This window comes from Aptenodytes forsteri, unplaced genomic scaffold (assembly GCF_000699145.1).
Source record: "Aptenodytes forsteri isolate BGI_AS27 unplaced genomic scaffold, ASM69914v1 Scaffold166, whole genome shotgun sequence".
Lineage (NCBI taxonomy): Eukaryota > Metazoa > Chordata > Aves > Sphenisciformes > Spheniscidae > Aptenodytes > Aptenodytes forsteri.
The window spans coordinates 4,200,082-4,200,698 of NW_008796110.1; the positions used below are offsets into that span (position 1 = coordinate 4,200,082).

General features: G+C 66.5%; 1 protein-coding gene across 1 annotated transcript in view; it reads left to right on the forward strand.

The window, feature by feature from the left end:
• Positions 1 to 322, forward strand: part of FEZF1 (FEZ family zinc finger 1) — a 3,927-nt gene extending 3,605 nt beyond the window's left edge. The window contains exon 5 of the mRNA XM_009286868.1: positions 214 to 322. Coding sequence (XP_009285143.1) covers positions 214 to 322 — 109 coding nt within the window. The remainder of the gene's footprint in view (positions 1 to 213) is intronic.
• Positions 323 to 617: the final 295 nt, after the last annotated feature.

Here is a 617-nt window from a genome sequence, read left to right on the forward strand (position 1 = left end):
TCTCGGGGGACCTGGCGGTCACGTCTGCGGGGCCGCTCCGGAGCGGAGCTCTCGCAAACGGGTGGTTTGGTCTCGCGGGGCACCCCTGCTCTTGCCCGGGTTTTACAGCACCTGGAGCCCTCCCTGGGTTTTGGCTGCGTGGGAAGGAGCGAGACGCGGTGGTTATAGTCGTGCCTAAAGCGTTACATCCAGGAGAGGGATATCCTTTTGCAGGCGGCGGTCCCGCCCCCCCCCCGGGCTGTCCCTCTCGGGGGTGTTTGCAACCAGCAGGTCTGGCCTTAAAGTTCAGGCCGGCGGCACTTGTCCCACCGTGCGCCTTTGAAGGCGGCTGAGAGGGGAAGGGAGTCTTTCGCACATCTCGGATTACTGAAGTCATCCTCTGAACGGACGACTGCACTTGTAAAAAGCAAAGCAGCGGGTCGGACCTACAGCTCAGCCAGACCCCCGCGGCACCCCGGCAGGGCTCAGCGCCTCACGGAGCCCGGGGGAACCGAGGGGACGCGCCGCTTCCCTCCCGGCTCCGGGGGAAAAGCAGCCCGGAGCCCGGCCCGTGATTTGGGTGGAGGGACCAGTCCACCCCACTGGCAATCGTTGCACGGGCAGCGGCGTGGGGGCCC